This window comes from Emys orbicularis, chromosome 8, assembly GCF_028017835.1.
Source record: "Emys orbicularis isolate rEmyOrb1 chromosome 8, rEmyOrb1.hap1, whole genome shotgun sequence".
Taxonomy (NCBI): Eukaryota; Metazoa; Chordata; order Testudines; family Emydidae; genus Emys; species Emys orbicularis.
The window spans coordinates 37875187-37891953 of NC_088690.1; the positions used below are offsets into that span (position 1 = coordinate 37875187).

The 16767-nt window shown below is 40.7% G+C and overlaps 1 protein-coding gene across 1 annotated transcript in view; it reads right to left on the reverse strand.

Annotated features, from left to right (window-relative positions):
• DPYD (dihydropyrimidine dehydrogenase) overlaps positions 1-13333 on the reverse strand; it is a 564598-nt gene extending 551265 nt beyond the window's left edge. Inside the window, exons 1-2 of the mRNA XM_065409369.1 lie at positions 13232-13333; positions 12783-12893 (exon numbers count right to left, since the gene is read on the reverse strand). Coding sequence (XP_065265441.1) covers positions 12783-12893; positions 13232-13333 — 213 coding nt within the window. The remainder of the gene's footprint in view (positions 1-12782; positions 12894-13231) is intronic.
• Between the last annotated feature and the right edge of the window lie 3434 nt (positions 13334-16767).

The following is a 16767-nucleotide window of genomic DNA, read 5'->3' on the forward strand; positions in this document are numbered from 1 at the left end:
CCCCTGCACAGACAGCGCTGGGTTGACAGAAGAATTCTTCCATCAATCTAGCTACTGCCGCTTGGGGAGGTGGATTACCTATGCCGATGGGACTGCCTCTCACATCGGCATAGGTAGCATCGACACTGAAGCGCTACAACGGTGCAGCCGTGTCGCTGTAGCATTTCAAGCATAGACTAGCTGTAAGAATCACTGAAAGAAAGGAGAACTATATAATTCATCTAGAGAAAACTTTTGTAAGGAACTCCTGCAGAGAGGGAAAGGTGCTCACCTATATGCACCAATCTCAAGTACCCTGAAAATAGCATTATTGCTTTGGATATTTTTATTTGAGGGTGGGGGGTGCAGGGCTAAGTCAGCAGCAAAGGAATGCGATGTTTCTGTCACACTGGAAGGAGAAAAGTATGTGCAACATAATCTTTAAGAAACCACTTGACAAGAGTAACATATTACTAAACGAGGAATATCTTTTACCGGACCAAATTCTGTTGGTGAAATAGACAAGATTTTGAGCTGCACTGAGCTCTTCTTCAGGTCTGGGAAACAGGGCCAGCTCCAGGCACCAGCCAAGCAAGTTTGTGCTTGGGGCGGCAGATTCTAAGGGGCGGCATTCCGTCCAATCTGAGGACGGCACGGCTGCCCTATTTTTTTAATTTTTTTTACTTTTTTTTGCTTTGCCTCCGGGTCCGGCCGCCCTGCGCCCTGGGGTTTATTTTTATTTATTTATTTATTTATTTATTTTTGCTTTGCCTCCGGGTCCAGCCGCCCTGCACCCAGGTTTTTTGTTGTTGTTTTTTTTGCTTTGCCTCCGGGTCCAGCCGCCCTGCGCCCTGGGGTTTATTTTTATTTATTTATTTATTTATTTATTTTTGCTTTGCCTCCGGGTCCAGCCGCCCTGCACCCAGGTTTTTTGTTGTTGTTTTTTTGCTTTGCCTCCGGGTCTGGCCACCCTGCGCCCTGGGGTTTAGTTTTTTGGGGTTTTTTTTGCTTTGCCTCCGGGTCCAGCCGCCCTGCACCCAGGGTTTTGTTGGTTTTTTTTGCTTTGCCTCTGGGTCCAGCCGCCCTGCACCCTGGGTTTTTTGTTTTTTTTTTCCGCTTGGGGCGGCAAAAAAGTCAGAGCCGGCCCTGCTGGGAAAGGTACTCAGGAATGTCACAACTAAACACAAGGTGCAACAGACTGTTTAGTATAAGTCATTAACACATATTCTGCAACCATTCTAGGTGAAGTGGCCAATTAACACTGCTCCAGTCATAGGACAAAAAAAGGGAGGTTAGTGGGTTACTGATTGTTGTAATAATAAAGGCACTGAATTTATGGTTAAAAACAGGGGTTCTCAGACTTTTGTACTGGTGACCCCTTTCACACAGCAAGCCTCTGATAGCGACCCCCACTTATACATTAAAACACTTTTTTATATATTTAACACCATTATAAATGCTGGAGGCAAAGCGGGGTTTGGGGTGGAGGCTGACAGCTCTTGACCCCCCATGTAATAACCTCCTGACCCCCTGAGGGGTCCCGACCCCCAGTTTGAGAACCCCCAGTTTAAGACCACAATTTTTAGTGTCTTGCAAAGCTATAAATTTAAGATCCCAAGCTCATCTTTTGAAGGAGTTGTGCAGGCTTCCTTGAGGATGAGGATTGAGAAGTCAGATATGGAGTGATTGTTTCGTGAAAAGCATTTGCCCATGGGTGATAGGGTGTTTTTGTCTTTTATCATTTTTCTATATGAGTTCATTTTAGAGCATAGTGATTGTCTAGTTTCACCAACATAGTTGTTTTTGGGGCATTTACTGCGTTGAATGAGGCAAATCACATGCGATAGGCATGTGTAGAACCCATGGATCTTGAAAGGCATTTTGTGGGGGAACTGATCATCATAGCACTGGAGATATGTCTGCAGATTTTGCATCTGTTATTGTTGGTGCTGCTTTGAGTTGGTGGATCATGGTTTGTGGAGAGCTTACTCCTGCTGAGTTTGGTGAGGTTGGGGGGTTGTTTGAAAGCCAGAAGAGGGGATTTCAAGAAAGATTTCTTTCAGGAATTATACACTGAAGCAGAGGTAGATGCTGCTGATAGTAGAGCACACTGGGATATTGTTTATTAGATGGCACAACACAATAAAGAAGTAACATTCAGGTTGTAAAGCCAAGCACTCAAAATTTAGGAAATGCCAGAATTAAGATTGCCTTTGCAACCATATTCTGGCCTTCTTGTGCACATGCATTATAATATAGTCTCTAATTACGTGATTACATGGCTGCATCACTAGTGCCAATACTGCTCCCGTCTCCTCCATCTGCATCTGTATCCAGACAGAGAACCTGACCATGGATGCCTCTACCCAGATCCTGGTGTGGATTTGAAAAGACTCTGTTCTGCATTTCCGACTCTCAGAAAGACAGGTTAGTGTGAAAGGTGTCTGCTGGTGGAAACTCTTAGGGAGCAGGAGAGAAAGCAGCAGGAGGAGGTGGCTATGCTGAGGAGCATCCATGCACATGAGGAATTCATTGCGAGTATTCATATGGAGATGTCCAAGGCTGAGGAAGCTATCTGGAGGAAGATGATATGGCTCTGTCACAGGGAGGACCCACCATAGTGATGAAGAACTGTTATGCTGCCCTGGGAAAAAGCCAGGAGGAATTGCCCCCAAAGGTGGAGAAGGAGAAGCCATTTACCCTTAAGGCTGGGAGTATCACAACCATCTCTTCCAGGAGGAAACATATGGTAGTGGTGATTGGTGACTCTCTTCTGAGGAGGACAGAGGCACCCATCTGTCAGCCTGACATGGTATCCTAGAAGGTATGCTGCCTGCCAAGGGCCTGTATCCAAGACATTACAGAGGGATTGTTGAGGATTATCCGGCCCTCTGACTACTACCCCATGCTACTCATCCATGGGAGCACTAATGATTCTATGAGGTATGACCCTGAGCAGATCAGAACTTACTACAGGGCTCTGGGAGTAAGGATGAAGGTGTTGGGGGCACAGGTGGTATTCTCTTTGAGCCTTCCAGTCAAGGGTAGGAGCCTAGGTAGAGACAGATGCATCCTGGAGGTGAATGCCTGGCTGTGAGGATGGTGTGCACAGGCAACCTTAATTCTATCATTTCCTAACTTTTCAGTGTTTGACTTTGTAACTTTCATAATGTTCTCTTAAGTCAGTTTGTGTGTGTGTAATTTTCTAGTCTTTTAAAAAAGCAAACTGAAAAAAATGGAAAATTCCTCATGTGGCATCACATTGCCACATGTATTATCAGCAGGATCGGAACCTTTAGATCCACCACCTCTGCTACTTAACTGAACGGAGTAACCAATAGCAATAGCAGGTGATCATCCTCTACGTCGACCAACATGAGAGAAATGGGACACTTTGCCATCAAGCATCACAGATATTTGCTGATAGCAAAGGAACGGTGAAACTCAGGAATCTTGGGTTCCATTCCAGGCTCTGAAGGAGAGCATGCTCTAGTAGACTCAGAACCTTCTGCCCCTGCAGAAGGAAGGGTTTGGGTGGCTGCCCAGATAGAAGGACAGAGAAGGACTGACCAAGAGTCTGGGTGTGGTGGAAAATGCTGAAAAGTGGTAGGTGTTATGTAAGTGGCCAAGAAGTTTGACCCATTCTGCTTCATCCCTACCAAGCTGTCTCTTCCCTGCCTCCTTGTCCCACTCCCATTCTCCCCACCTAGCCAGCCCCAGTCCCCATTCCACAGACTTCTCACCTTAGCCCCAGTCTCCTTACCCCACCAGTTTCAGTTCCCACCCTCCTGGCTTCTCATCCAATATTTCCTTCTCCTCCTCCTCAACCCCAGCCTCCAGTTGCCACTCCTGCCAAACTGACAACTGGGTCTTATAATGGGAAATGTTGGGCAACCTTAATAATAGGCAATGCCACTTGCGCAAGAAGCAGTCACCATTTCTTACCTCCAGCCAGTGACCACAAGCAAGCACTACTGTACACACACACTTCTGAAGAGTATTAAGACTTCAGCAGATACACTGAGGCAGCTACATGTTAGGTGTGAAGAATGGTTTAACCTCTGGTTCTCTCTGTACTCTGATCTGATCAACTCTAATAAAGGGATAAATATTAATCATGCTTTTTAAAGATATGGGATTTGTTCATATGGTCAGATGTACATTGTCTTCATTTGATTTTTCATTATTTCTTTTGTGAATAGACACATGGGAACATTTGACCCAAAACAAAATCCCAGATTGGGATGACACCAACTTTGGTAGAAAGTAGGAAATACAGGCCTGCCTCTGAATTTTGTGGCTCACCCCACACTCTAAAATAGGAGAAACCCAATGTCAGATCTGAAGACTCCTGAATATTTTCATAGGAGGTTGGAGATAGTTTCAAAATCCAGGTCAGGGTCATAGTGGGCCATAAATTACCTTTGATTATTTAAAATATAAACAAGCCAAACACCTATCCAAGATAACTTTGTATTTCATCCTGTGCCAACAGTCAGCAAAAAAGTATCCAAAGTCTCAGACTGTTTCAGACTCCCTTGGGAGGTATTCATCACTGAATCAATATGAAGCAAAGTACTGGAAAACTAAAAAGATAAAGCAAGGGGGGTTTATTCACCTGGATCTTTCAGAAGATGCTGGCAGACCTGCCTCAGTCTCTCAGAGTCTCTCTCTGTCTTGTGGGGAAAGGGGAATATATAATCTATGCCCTATTTCCCAGCATGGCTTGCCAGAAACTAGGACTATTAATATGGCACTCATGGCAGATTACATTCCCCAGCCTATGCAGCTCTCCTAATTCTCAGGGAGACTGGTTGGAACTGCCAGTAGCCAGCCTTACTAATCCCTCACTATTGCTTAGGGTAGGGCAGACACTGCCACTATTCCAGTGCAACTGTGTGTGTGCTCTGCATGAAGAGGGGCTCACAAGGGAAGGAAAAAGCTCTTTACACCCTCACACCCTTAGCACATTCATTAAAAGAACCAGACACAATGTCACCATTAGGACATAATGTACTTAAGACTCTATAACAGAAGAGTTAGATTAGGGAAAGGGCTAATCTGTAGCAGGCAGGCAGATTTCATAACAGCTGACAAATTTTGATGATTATGTCTTAAGGACAAATTCCAACTAAGATAAACAGAAGACAAGTGCTGTAACATGTATCTTATAGAAACAGCTGGGGTAAATCATTTTCATGTACAGATATAATATAAGCCACAGTCACACTTGAATAAAATGTCTAGAAAACACAGTGTATGGTACCTATACAAAGAAATGCAAAGTAATTAGTGTGTCTGAAAAATGCATGAGTTGGAATTTGCTAAATGATTAAACTGGTACATTTTAAAGTCCTTATAAATACTTAATTATTGATACTATGAGTAAAAGATACGATCTCTTGATGTTACTTTTCAACTCTTACTGATACTCAAAGTAATCCATCTTTTATTCATGTAAATAGTTTGTACATACAGTCAATCACTAGTAGAAAAAAACATTCTCAAATTCCCTAATCATGTCAACAGATCCTAATGTAACATTTTCCACATTTGGGAATCAGAGTGTTTTATTTAAGGAAATCAGTCTGGCCATGATACCACAAAGCACAGCCTGAGCAGACATCAGTTCCAAGAATCAGATGTCAAAGTGCTCCCTCTAATGTCCCTTAATCATCACACCGATTAGTGGCTGAATAGTGATGTGATTAAAAACACTATTGCCATCGTATACCTATTCATACTACTAGCATTCTACGTATGTTCCACCGATTAGTATTTGAATAGGGTAGCGATTAGACAAACATCTGCTATTGTGTACCTTTTCAGAAAAGAGCTAAACTTGCATATGTACACACACACACACACACACACACACACACGAACAAATAAATATTTAGCAAAGGTAAACAATAGGTTTAAGTTATAAAGATAATTGAACTTATTTCCTTTAATAAGTGCTCTCTATTTTGCAATATTTAGGAATATTTTTATAAATATACTAAATGTTTCATTAATACAGCTTTGGAGCTGGTCAAATTATTCAATGCAAATAATTTATTCAATAAGTTTCCTGTTCACAAGTTATGGGTAAACTGACTGATATTTATTTATTTGTAATTTGAACAATTTATCTTTCAGGCCACCAGTTATCTGTGAACAGTTTATTTAGATTATTCTCTAACTTTGGTGTACAACTGGTCACCAAAGTAGCATATTTTTCCAGCTCCCTTACTGGACAACAAATATTTAAAAGAGGAGAGAAACAGCATATAGCTGCAAATGGATAGTCTTTTCTACCCTTACTTCCATGTGTATATGGAAATTTGTACCAACAGCAGTCATTCCTCAAACATTTGTATTAATAAAAACTCATTTGTGCAAATTTTCACAAACAATTACAGAGAGACAAAGTGAAAAGCTGTTTGTCATTTGAACAAGTATTTATTAGTACTTAAATAGACATCACCAGCTATATCATGTAACATATTGCATGTCTTGGCCTACAACACACTGTACAAACAGACTTAGTTTGTACTTTAACATGTCACAGAATAAGAAACAATCAATCTGTTTATATTTCCGATACTTGGGAGGAGCTACAGAAAAATTAAATCAAATTGCTTTGACCCAAAGTGATACCCTGGCAATAAACAGCTGCACTTAAAAACGGTTTGGCTATTGGAAGATGTTGATCAGGTTTAGTAAATGCAAGCACAAAGAACAGTGCTACTACTGCCAGAAGTTCAATACAGGCAAAGGCTATGGCAATTAACAACAATCCAATTTCCCCCTTCTTGCCTTTTTCTTTTGTTGAATTACGTCCAACTTTTCCATCTGAAGCAATTCCTAATATTGTTCTATAGGTACAGCAATAAAATGTATAAGCAGTTTCAAGCAGTGTTTGAGAATAAATGCTGAATTGATGGTTTTGATTATATCCTCTTCCTCATCAAAACCTCTCCTCAATATTCACAAGCCTCCTTCAGCGTGGGGCACAGAATGTCCTGTCCCACTGAACTCAGATTTCTCCAGTGAGTAATAAATCATAAAAAAAATTTGTAGAGTCAAAAAAAGTTTTTGTTTACACCTGTGCACCTCTCTCAACCCAATGGGGTCCAACAGGTCTAAATGAGGACAAAATTTGGTTCATAGATATTGAAATGTCTCCTAATATACACCCAACAGAATAAAGTATGCACGTCTGGTGCAGTGTTTACTCTGATAAGAAGCCTTTGGCAGGAAAATATGAGATACCCAGAGCAATCCTGTGAACAGAAATAGTCCCTCAATAGGGCCCACAGATCTCGAATTAGTGTCATAACTCATCTCCTTCCTAGGTTTTTGTCTACTGGTAATTCAAAGACAGTAACACAACCAAAACCTCATCCTAAATTTCTTCCTCAAGCATGGCTTTTTTTAGGATAACTACCAGGACTGCCTCTGTCCTCCCTCTGGCTCAAAGAAACACTTCCCTTGTACATCCTGGTTGGAAATTATCGGTTCCACCTGCCAGCAAGACTCAGTGTAACTACCTGAATCTTTAATACAGGTGTTTATCACCTAAATCTCAGGTGACTAAGCAAAAGAGCCCTGCATTCCTATACAAGATCTTAAGAGTCTGAAAGCTGTTTTATAAATACCAATGAATTATTTCCCCTATAGTTTCTAGGGGACGTTGACTGGCTTCCATCTACTCATAGAAACCGATTTTAAACAACAGCCTGGTTGTCTGACATAATAAACAAGTCACAATATTCACTTAAAGCACAAGGAACCTTTTTTAAGGAGAATACATTTTAGCTTTTTCGGTGCTTGGAAGGATATTAATATTTAGTTTCTACTTTCAGGGCAACCAAAAATGTCTCAGAGCAGACTAGGAGTTAAAATTTTGTTTGTGTGATTATTCTGAGAAAATATGTAAGTCTGCCATCTGGAAGCATTTTAGACATTACAAAGTCACTGTGTGCATGCCTCAGCAGATGCAGCTTTTGTTCACAGAGTTTTGAGGGCTGTTAATTTAATTAGTTCTGTATTTTCATACACCCATCCTTCCCCCAGTGGTAATTCTACCCAATCCGCATCAGTATAGCTTGATGAAAAACTGATGCTAAGGGCCAAATTCTGACCTAATGTAAATACAAACAGAAGCAATTACCAATGGTCTTCAAATAGAGTTAAATCTGCTTATAAACAGGTCAGAATTGGATCAATCACAGGATGACTATGAGCTACCAATGTGATGTTGCTATGAAAAAGACAAATCAGATCCTACGATGTATTAGGTGAGGCATTTCCTGTAGAGATAGAGAAGTATTAATGCTGTTGTACAAGGCACTGGGAAGACCTCATCTGGAATGCTGTGTAAAATTTTGGTCACCCATGCTCACAAAAGATTAATTTAAACTGGAACAGGTGCAGAGAAGAGCTATTAGGATGATCAGAGCAATGGAAGGCCTATCTTCAGAGAGGAAAGTGAAAGAGCTTGGCTTGATTAGTCCAGCAAAAAAAGAAGGCTGAAAGGAGATACGATTGCTATCTATAAATACATCAGGGGCTAAATACCAAGGAGGATGAAGAGCTATTTACACTAAAGGATAATGTTACCACATGAACAAATGGATATAAACTTGCCACAAACAAATTCAGGCTGGAAACTAGAAGAGGGTCTCTAACCATCAGAGGGGTTCTGGAACAGTCTCCCAAAAGGTGTAGTAGGTGCAAACAATTTAATTAGTTTTAAGAGTAAGCTAGACAATTTTATGAGTGCAATTGTACAATGGGGTTGCTTGTGGTAGTGGGGGGCAGCGTTCAACAGCCCTAAGGCTCACTCTCAGTTTCTGTCATATATGCCTAAAACTCATACTTCAGGTTGTCAGCGAGCCGCTGGCTGGGGTGAGGAAGGGATTTTTTATTCTTTCCCATTGTATCCTGGGATGGTTTGGGTTTTTTTTTAAATCTCCTTCCTCTGAAGGGTCAGGGATGGCCCTGGCTAGAGATGCGGCATTGGGCAGTGTGGGCCTGGTCTGAGATGGCACCAAACATTCTCTCTTTCAGGTGCTTGGCTGCCAGATTCTTACTCACATGCTCAGGGTCTAACTGATGGCCACCATATGTGGGGTTGGGATGGCATTTTTCCCCAGGTCAGATTGGCAGTGACCTTGGAGTTTTATTACCTTCCTCTGCATAAGAAAATAAGAACAACCCTACTGGGTCAGACCAGGCCTATCCTCCATTAATTTATCTAGTTCTTTTTTGATCCCTGTTATAGTCTTGGCCTTTATAACATCCTCTGGCAAGGAGTTCCACAGGTTGACTGTGCATCGTGTGAAAAAATACTTCCTTTTGTTTGTTTTAAACCTACTGCCTATTAATTTCATTTGGTGGCCACTAGTTCTTGTGTTATGAGAAGGAGTAAATAACACTTCCTTATTTACTTTCTCCACACTAGTCATGATTTTATAGACCTCTATCATATCCCCCCTTAGTCATCTCTTTCCCAAGCTGAAACGTTCCAGTCTTATTAATCTCTCCACAAACGGCAGCCATTCCATACCCCTAATAAATTTTGTTGCCCTTTTCTAAACCTTTTCCAATTCCAATATATCTTTTTTGAGATGGCGCGACCACATCTGCAGGCAGCATTCAAGAAGTGGGCATACCATGGATTTATATAGAGGTAATATGATATTTTCTGTCTTATTATCTATCCCTTTCTTAATGATTCCCAACATTCTGTTTGCTTTTTTGACTGTCGCTGCACATTGAGTGGATGTTTTCAGAAAACTGTCCACAATGACTCCAAGATCTCTTTCTTGAGTGGTAATAGCTAATTTAGACCCCATCATTTTATATGTATAGTTGGGATTATATTTTCCAATGTGCATTACTTTGCATTTATCAACATTAAATTTCATCTGCCATTTTGTTGCCTAGTCATCCAGTTTTGAGAGATCCTTTTGTAGCTCTTCGCAGTCTGCCTGGGACTTAACTATCTTGAGTAGTTTTGTATCATCTGCAAATCTTGCCACCTCACTGTTTACCCCTCTTTCCAGATCATTTATGAATACGTTGAATAGGACTGGTCCCAGTACAGACCCCTGGGGGACATCACTATTTACCTCTTTCCATTCTGAAAACTGACCATTTATTCTTACCCTTTGTTTCCTATCTTTTAACCAGTTACCAATCCATGAGGAACCTTCCCTCTTATCCCATAACTGCTTACTTTGCTTAAGAGCCTTTGGTGAGGGATCTTGTCAAAGGCTTCTGAAAATCTAAATACACTATATCCATTGGATCCCCCTTGTCCACATGCTTGTTGACCCCCTCAAAGAATTGTAATAGATTGGTGAGGCATGATTTCCCTTTACAAAAACCATGTTGACTCTTCCCCAACAAATTATGTTCATCTATGTGTCTGACAATTTTGTTCTTGACTATAGTTTCAACCAGTTTTCCCAGTACTGAAGTCAGGCTTACCAGCCTATAATTGCCGGGGTCACCTCTAGAGCCCTTTTTAAAAATTGGCGTCACATTAGCTATCCTCCAGTCATTTGGTACAGAAGCTGATTTAAATGATAGGTTACAGATAACAGTTAGTAGTCCTGTAATTTCACATTTGAGTTCCTTGGGTGAATACTATCTGGTCCTGGTGACTTATTACTGTTTAGTTTATCAATTTGTTCCAACACATTCTCTAATGACACCTCAATCTGGGACAGTTCCTCAGATCTGTCACCTAAAAAGAATGGCTCATGTTTGGGAATCTCCCTCACATCCTCAACCATGAAGACCAATGCAAAGAATTTATTTAGTTTCTCCGCAATGGCCTTATCATCCTTGAGTGCTCCTTTAGCATCTTGATCTTCCAGTGGCCCCACTGGTTGTTTAGCAGGCTTCCTGCTTCTGATGTACTTAAAAAAATGTTGCTATTACTTTTTGAGTCTTTGGCTAGCTGATCTTCAAATTCTTTTTTGGCCTTCCTAATTGTATTTTTACACGTTTGGGTCACTTGCCTGGATTATCTGGGTAATCTCACTTAATCATTTCCCTGTCACTGGGGCACTTTGGTCCCTCCTATTCTTTGCCTGTGGCACATAATAGTCTAGTTTCCTGTGGGTTCTATTACATTTTGATTGTTGGGTTTAGCATGTGAGTGCCGGGCAGTGTTGGTGGCCTGTAATACACAGGAGTTCAGACTAGATGATCTAGTGGTTCCTTCTGGCCTTAAACTCTTTGATTGAGAAATTTACCTGCAAACAGCTTCCTATGCAATCAATTCCCATCCCTCCCAATGTTTGTTTACAATAGCTTCCTTACATTAAGAAGGCTAAAGGAGGGTTAAACAATTCTCTACTCTTTGATTTATATTAACCAGAGCTATAGATGGTGATCTGGAGAGTCCAGAAAGGCAGAGACATTTCCATTGAGTTTTTGCATCTTACTAACTCCACCCATTTAACTGGACACCAGATAAAGTTTTGTTTGCTTGCTTGTGTGGGGGACTTTTTGAAGCAAGAGGGAATGTATGGGGGGGTTGTTTGTTTTTTAATATAGTTACACAAGGCTGTGACAGGGGAAAATGTTTAACAAAGTTTTAAAATAGGGACTATTTTCTGGATAGAAATGCAAAACTCCCTTCAAATTTTGTACTGGCATTTTAAAATTTTGCCCAATTTATGAACTAAAAATAGGAATTTTTAGCCGATAGCCACACAGTATAATTACTGCATATTACCATGCAAATCCATTTTTAAAATATGAGTTATAACTGTTTATAACTAAGGCTTTGATCACACAATGAGCAACTTGTGGGCAGACGTTTGTACCTGTACAGAGTCCTATTGAACACAAAGGATCTTCACACAGGAGCAGCACTTTCCCCAACCCCAGAATTCAGGGATTACGTAAATGGTTCAGCTAGAACCCTGAAAAAATGAAAAGTTACATGATGTCTAAGATTCTGTTTCAACTTCAATCACCTACCAAGGTCCACAAATGCATCCTGGGGTTGAAAATGTTTACACATCCCTATAAGTTTAAGAGCATCAGGAACTTTGAGTGCGTACTAGAGGTCCACTTGCCAAGGGGAGGAGGCAGAAGCAGGAAAGTGGGGCATTTGCTTTAGATATTTCACTCCTATCAATGAAAGAGGACATAAATATAGCAGGTATTTCTAAAACATGGTGAAATGCGGAAAAAAACCCATACAATTGGATATCATAATAGAGACTACACTCAACAGAATATATAGCAAGGATAAATATTAGTTCATAGGGGTGGAAGTGTAATACTCTACCTAAAAAATTCCATAAAACCTAATGAGATAAGTCATCGGAGTTGAGAGGACTATCCTGCACAATCTGGACGGAGACAGTACAAATACATGACAGGCATCCTTGATCAGGTGGGAAATCAAAGAGGCAACCATTAATAAAATAAAATGGAAGACTTAACAACTACTATCATATAAAACCGGTCAAATATCATATTGGAACAAAGAACATACCTAGATCAATAAAGGCAGTGTCTAAAATAGCAGGGACGTCCAAGAATTCAGAAAGTTTATAATGAAAAATTCTATTTCATGCAAAGAGAAAAAGGCGCATAATTTAAAATCTGGGGCGAGATTCTGATCTCATTTACACTGGAGTAAATCACTGAAGTCAGTGCAGTTACCCCCAATTTCCAGAGGCGTAATCATATGGCTGCTTAACTATGTGGGAAATGCAACTCTGAATTTTTTCCAACCTTAACAATCTATTAGCATTTTCCAGATCTACCATAAGTACAGTACTTACTGAACCGCTCTTATCAGCATTCCTTTTCCACTGTTTCTTGTCTTGTTTCTTTACTGCACTTGAACATAGAGTTGCATGAGTTTGCATACGGGGATTTAAACCCAGAAGGTTCTGTAGAAAGAGAAAAGAATATTTTAAAATTCAGATAAAAAGCTCAAAAAGCTAATAAAATTAAAAAAAAAATAAACAGTGCTCAACTGATCCCACCTCACCAAAGCACAAATGAATGTTTTACAATGTTAAAAAACAGACAATAAAAAACAGGACTCAACAATAGATCAACTTCAAATGAATCTTTCCTGTTCCAGTTTATATGTTCTAGATTTTGAGTATTTGAGGTACTGCTACATTTAAAAAAAGTAAAACAGTATGACATCTAGTGGCAGCTCCAATCTGAATTTGTAATAAATTCTATTGTTGTATGCTTCTTACCTACCGTATATACATACAACATGTAATTCTTTTTCATTATATTGCTCTAGGCAAAACCCTACAATTTGAGAATAAAGACCACACCGTGTTGCTTCATCGTTTCTAATCCCTAGGAACATGATTGTATGTCCCAGTGAGAAGCTATACAATGTAAATTAATTCCTTCTCTCTCAATAGGTTTTCCTGTGGTATAGCACAAATAAATGTTTGGAACATAGAAATAAAAGTCTTCATTGATCACTTCAAGACTGCGCTCAAAATCAGACAAAGACAGACAATTAATTTAGTCCCAGTTCTTCCAGTGACAAGGGTTAATATTAGGGCTCTCAAGTGATTAAAAAAATTAATCGCGATTAATCGTACTGTTAAACAAAAATAGAATTCCATTTATTTAAATATTTTTGGATGTTTTCTACATTTTCAAATATATTGGTTTCAGTTACAACACAGAACACTAAGTGTACAGTGCTCACTTTATATTTATTTTTTATTACAAATATTTGTGCTATAAAAACAAAAGAAATAGTATTTTTCAGTTCACCTCATACAAGTATGTAGTTCAATCTCTTTATCATGAAAGTTGAATTTACAATGTAGAATTATGTACAAAACATAACTGCATGCACAAATAAAACAATGTAAAATGTTAAAGCCCGCAAGTCCACTCAGTCCTACTTCTTGTTCAGTTAGTCACTCAGACAAACAAGTCTGTTTACATTTGCAGGAAATAATGCTTCCTGCTTCTTGTTTACAATGTCACCTGAAAGTGAGAACAGGTGTTCACATGGCACCGTTGTAGCCAGCGTTGCAAGATATTTATGTGCCAGAAGCGTTAAAGATTCATATGTCCCTTCATGCTTCAACCACCATTCCAAAGGACATGCATCCATGCTAATAATGAGTTCTGCTCAATAATGATCCAAAGCAGTGCCGACTGACACATGTTCACTTTCATCATCTGAGTCAGTTGCCACCAACACAAGGTTGATTTTCTTTTTTGGTGGTTTGGGTTCTGTAGTTTCCACATCAGAGAGTTGCTCTTTTAAGATTTCTGAAAGCGTGCTCCACACCTCATCCCTCTCAGATTTTGGAAGGCACTTCAGATTCTTAAACCTTAGGTTGAGTGCTGTAGCTATCTTTAGAAATCTCACACTGGTACCTTATTTGCGCTTTGTCAAATTTGCAGTGAAAGTGTTCTTAAAACAAACAACATGCTGGATCATCATCCGAGACTGTTATAACAAGAACTACATAGCCGAATGCGGGTAAACAGAGCAGAAGATATACTATTCTCCCCCAAGGAGTTCAGTCACAAATTTAATTAACGCATTTTTTTTTAACGAGCGTCATCAGCATGGAAGCATGTCCTCTGGAATGGTGGCCGAAGCATGAAGGTGCATACGAATGTTTAGCATATCTGGCACATAAATACCTTGCAATGCTGGCTACAAAAGTGCCATGCAAATTCCTATTCTCACTTTCAGGTGACATTGTAAATAAGAAGCTGGCAGCATTATCTTCCATAAAATGTAAAAAAACTTGGTTATCTTACTGATTGGCTGAACAAGAAGTAGGACTGAGTGGACTTGTAGGCTCTACAGTTGTACATTGTTTTGGTTTTGAGTGCAGTTAGGTAGCAAGAATAACTACATTTATAAGTTGCACTTTCACAATACAGAGATTGCATTACGGAATTGTATGAGGTGAATTGAAAAATACTATTTATTTTGTTTATCATTTTTACAGTGCCGATCGTGGCTTTTTTTTTTTTTCTCCGCCGCTTTCTGTGCCCCGAAGAATGAATGACATGATGGCAGTAGAGCCTGTGATTTTGGGGGGTCTAACTCATGATTTTTGACTGCTTGGGCTGGTAATGTTGCTTCGAAGATGGTCTTTGGTTTCAGTCCAGTTCCAATCCAGAGAGGGACTCACAAGTTAAGAGACGAGGGAGGTGCTGGATATCAGCAGTGGCCACTAGGGACCAGCATGTGTCCTGAGAATGCTGGGAGTTCAGGTTTGCAGGGCAGGATTACTCTCCTTCTGGTGAATGGGGCAGAGATGTGCTGACCATGGAACCCTAACTTCCTTCTGACCATGAGAGGTCTAGCCCCTGCCCTATCTCCTCCCCCCCAATCTGAAGAGATCCCAGAGGGACCCACAAGGTGAAGGTAGCCACGGGATCGCTCAGGCAAGGCAAGCCCTAGGCCCCGTTCTGCACCAGCTGCTGCACAGCCCTGACCCTGGAGGTGAGGGAGATTCACTTCCCATTCGGGCCCAGGTTCCCCCTTCCATCTGGAGTTCAGCCAAGCAGTGACTCCACCTTTCTCCACCCCTTCCCTCCCCTCTGACTGGGATACCAGAGCTCTTATTCTGAAGTGATCTCACTGAAACCGACTCCACAGACAGACCTCCCTCACTTCCCCACCCCCATGACCTCCCTCCTTCTTTCCCTTCTCATACTGATTGGGACCCCCCCCCCATCCCCACAGACTGCCCCAGCCATCAGAAATTCCCCCTCTCTTTTATTGTCCCCTCCCCTCACTGCAGACGGATCTGGGGCTCCTCCCGCTGTGGAATTCTCCGCCGCTTTCTGCGCCCCGAAGAATGAATGAAGCGGCGGCGGTAGGGCTGCCACCGAAGCACCACCAATCGTGGCTTTTTTTTTCTCCGCCGCTTTCTATGCCCCTCAGCTTTGTGCGCCCAAGGCAAGTGCCTCACTCACCTCACTCTTGTTACGGCACTGCCAATCGGTTGTCCAGTGCCACTGACAGCCTGGCCAGCAAGTGGCTGAAGGACTGGCTGGAACACCACAAATGATGTGTTGTGATTGGCACTCAGTGAGGGCTGATGGACTGATCAATCAAGGTGTTCTTAATATGAAAATCTCATATACTAATAAAATGAATGTTGTATGTTTAATCTAGAATCTGACTACTAATTTACTCAATAAAATGTAAGATTGTTACCTAATTCAAAAGCCTTGCTGCAAACAGATATACACAAGCAATTATAGTAATTTCTTTTTTTTTTTTTTTTTTAATTACAGAGAGGTAAAGTATCTAAGCGACCTGGGAGCCTAAACCCAATTTTCAAATGTGACACCGAAACCTAAATCCCATTGACTTTCAATAAGTCACTCTAAGAGCCTAAATCACTCAGATACTTTTAAAAATGTTACCTCATATCTTTTACAGTTGTGTAACACAGTATTCTTAGCTACGAATATTACAATTATCTCAGCAGGCTCTGAAATGAGTTACACATTTCTAGTAATATACTGTAACACATGTACTCCTTTGGGTATGGATCCATTTGGTTCAAAACTTGGAACAAATGGTGGGGTAAACCAACAAAGGAAGAATACGCATATGTACATGATTTTCATTGCCCGCCAAATGCAGGAAAACTCTCAGAAGCAAAATCAGGACCTATACATCGCCTTCATCGATTTGACAAAGACCTTTGACTCTGTCAATTGTGAAGCCCTGTAAAAGGTGCTGGCCAGATTTGGCTGCCCTCCAAAATTTATTAAGTTCCAAAGGCTTCTTCATGA